The 3,249-nt window shown below is 40.2% G+C and overlaps 1 protein-coding gene across 1 annotated transcript; it reads left to right on the top strand.

The window, feature by feature from the left end:
• Positions 1-228: 228 nt before the first annotated feature.
• On the top strand, positions 229-978 carry LOC107732188 (gastrula zinc finger protein XlCGF49.1-like; the record flags this gene model as incomplete). Its single annotated transcript, XM_016543463.1, has 1 exon — positions 229-978. A coding segment is annotated over one exon (695 nt), but the record flags the coding sequence as incomplete, so codon positions are not given.
• Between the last annotated feature and the right edge of the window lie 2,271 nt (positions 979-3,249).

Here is a 3,249-nt window from a genome sequence, read left to right on the forward strand (position 1 = left end):
TGTGAGTAACTGTTGCTGTCACGACAGATCTATTTCAGAACCAGCCGCTATCAAAATGATCTGGCTGCGGACGCGGGCCAGATATTATTGCTGGCGGGCCACTTTTGGCCCGCGGGCTTGCCTGTTGCCGACCACTGCTCTACAAGCTGAGTTTGACACCCCTGTTTTAGACATGAATGGCAGATTGGGGCCATTGTTGCTTTCTGTTCTACTGTTGCTTTTAAACAGGGGTTAACTTGTATTTTTCTCTTTTCGCCCTAGACCTGAAAGAGGAGCGTGAAGAACTGAATGAAATACAAGATAAAGATCAGTACAAGAAACATCATGATTTCATTACTAGACAAACATTTAGTTGCTCACAGACAGCAAAGACTTCCTCACAAAAAAGAGCTAAAAAGACTAGATCTAGAGATCATTTCACCTGCAAACAGTGTGGAAAGAGTTTCAACCTTCAAGGAAAACTTAAGGTCCACATGAGGATTCACACTGGAGAGAAGCCTTTCATCTGCCAACAGTGTGGAAAGAGTTTCAGTGAACATGGAAACCTTAAAGACCACATGAGGATTCACACCGAGGAGAAGCCTTACACCTGCTCTCAATGTGGAAAGAGTTTTACACATAAAAGCACTTTTAATGCCCACATGACAATTCACACAGGAGAGAAGCCTTACACCTGCAAACTGTGTGGAAATAATTTTGTTGGGAAAGGAAGCTTTAACATGCACATAAGGATTCACACTGGAGAGAAGCCTTACTCCTGCCCTCAATGTGGAAAGAGTTTTACTCAACAAGGAAACTTTAACAGGCACAAGAGAATACACACTGGAGAGAAGCCGTTCACATGCAAACTGTGTGGAAACAGTTTCACACGACAAACAAGCTTTAAAGGGCACATGAGAATTCACACCAGAGAGAAGCATTAAACCTGCAATCTGTGTGGAAGAACTTCCCAACAAAACTAATCCTTAACTATCACATGAACAGTCACACTGGTGAGAAGCCGTCTACATGTGATCACTGTGGAAAGAGCTTCAGGCATAAAGCAACCGTTAATAAGCACATGAGGCTTCACACTGGAGAGAGACCTCAAACATCATTGTGGCAAGCAGGGCGGGGCTGAGGGCCGTGGGTAGGGAGTGAGTCCTCGAGTTTCATGGAAGGTTCCCACTTTCTTGCTCTGTTCATCCATGAAACTCGAGGCCTCACTCCCTTCTCACGGCTCTCAGCCCTGCCCTGCTTGCCACATGTAAATTGTCAGTTTGTGATGTAAAGTTTTGGAGCGAATCAGACACCGAAGACTTGACCAGGGCTGTGTTTCCCAGATGCTTACGATGCTTTTGGGAAACGCAGCCCAGAATTGTGTCGAAACAACGCAAAGAACTGAATTTCACAAGATGCCCCGAGTCTCACACTGGATGACCATAAAACTGAGATCTGTCAGTTGACACCACAAAGCCTGAGTTAACTAGTTACTCCTCTATGGGTGACTGTATAAACTGGCGTAAGAACTCCTCCAGCGTTGTCAACTTTTGGCAGATAACCCAAGATAAATGGGTCTGGAGACAGCATATTCTGAATCTCACAGGGAAAATCATAAGACCTAAAACCAGACTTCCTTTTGACCTCTTCCTTGCTTGCATGACTGGAATCCTCTCTAAAACCCACAGAGACTGTTTTTACAAATATCAAAATGCTTCAGATCATAACAAAATGAGACTAAGGGTGCTTTCACACCTGGCCTGTTGTTTCGGAACCTGGCTCGTTTCCACTGAAAATAATTACTTTGACTAAATCCATATAATGTCTGACTGTCACCCACATAATATGCTATTATCCAAGATTAATGCCATTATGAATAACAATCAAATCGTTTATAGTGAGTATATGGTTCTGGTATGATGTGAATGAAAATTCTTGTTCCGAAGTCAGTTCTTTGTAAAATTATATCATATTCTCATTATAGTAATCAAAGTCTAAAATATATTTCACAAGAGTGTGAAAATCTGAATCATGTGAGTGAGAAGATAACATTTTGATTTATATAAGGGGAGGAGAAACATAGCTACACCCCAAGCTAAACCAATGTCTATTTGGTCAGAAACCTGTTGGGAATGAGTTAAACAGTTGAGTTTAAAAACTCATGATGAACAAAAGCTGTCCACCTCCTGTTTGTCTGCATTCACACTGCTTACCTGCTCCTGGCCTGCTGCTCATCTACCATCATGAAGAAGCCATCTAGTCTTGTCTCACTCTTTTTTTTGTTTAATTTTCTTTCTTTCTTTTAATTTGTTTAATTTCTGTCGAGTCTCATTTTCTAAGTTAAGTTTTTGCCAGCCTCAAACTTAACCCAGCCTACAGGACTCCACTTCCATCCTTAAGCTAACATCCATAGCCTCATTGAAAACTCAATGTGATGGTTGAATGAATGATTGATGGTTGTTCAGGTCTAAAAAAAAGAGAGATTAGTTTATATAAATTAGGTTTTTTCAATTTTCTCATTTTTAAATAACGTTACTTATCTTGTGTTTTTCATTTGTATTTAAAGAGAATTATCTTGTGTTTTGTGAGAACACTTTATAATCTTAGGGTGTGTTCACACTTGTCATGTTTGGTTAGATTAAAACGAACTCTGGTGTGATTGCTCTGTTAGTGCGGTTCATCTGAGTAAGTGTGAACGCTGCCATCCAAACCTTGGTGCGCACCAAACAAACGGACCGAGACCGCTAAAAAGATCTCCAAACAAACTCTGGTGCGGTTTTAATGAAATATGAATGCAACACGGACCAAATACTTCTAAACTAACCAAAAACATTATGTAATGACAAGATACGACATAAACATTATGTAATGACAAGATACGACATGATTGGATGACGTGGAACGAGCAGTGTATCCAAAACAAAATTAGCAGAGGGCAAACGTGGAGCAACGAGGATATAAAGTGCCTTTTATGAGCTCTTCACGAGTTCACAGGTGGTGAAAATAAAATCATAAGTACATGCAACAATGAACATGCTTAGTCCACCACATGCCATTAGGTGTATTCGACTTAAAGTCCCCATGAATCAAAATTAATTAAAGTTTTGGTGTTAGTATCAATATATTAGTCTTATTATAGACCCCGAGGGACGTTTTATTACCATAAACATTTCAATCGATAATAGCCCAGTTACAATTGGAAATCTATATGGCCCAAACACAGACGACCCATCTTTTTTTCAAAACTTCTTTTCCTCCATCTCAAATCTT

Source organism: Sinocyclocheilus rhinocerous, unplaced genomic scaffold, assembly GCF_001515625.1.
Source record: "Sinocyclocheilus rhinocerous isolate Xijiao unplaced genomic scaffold, SAMN03320098_v1.1 scaffold12131, whole genome shotgun sequence".
NCBI classification, from domain to species: Eukaryota; Metazoa; Chordata; class Actinopteri; order Cypriniformes; family Cyprinidae; genus Sinocyclocheilus; species Sinocyclocheilus rhinocerous.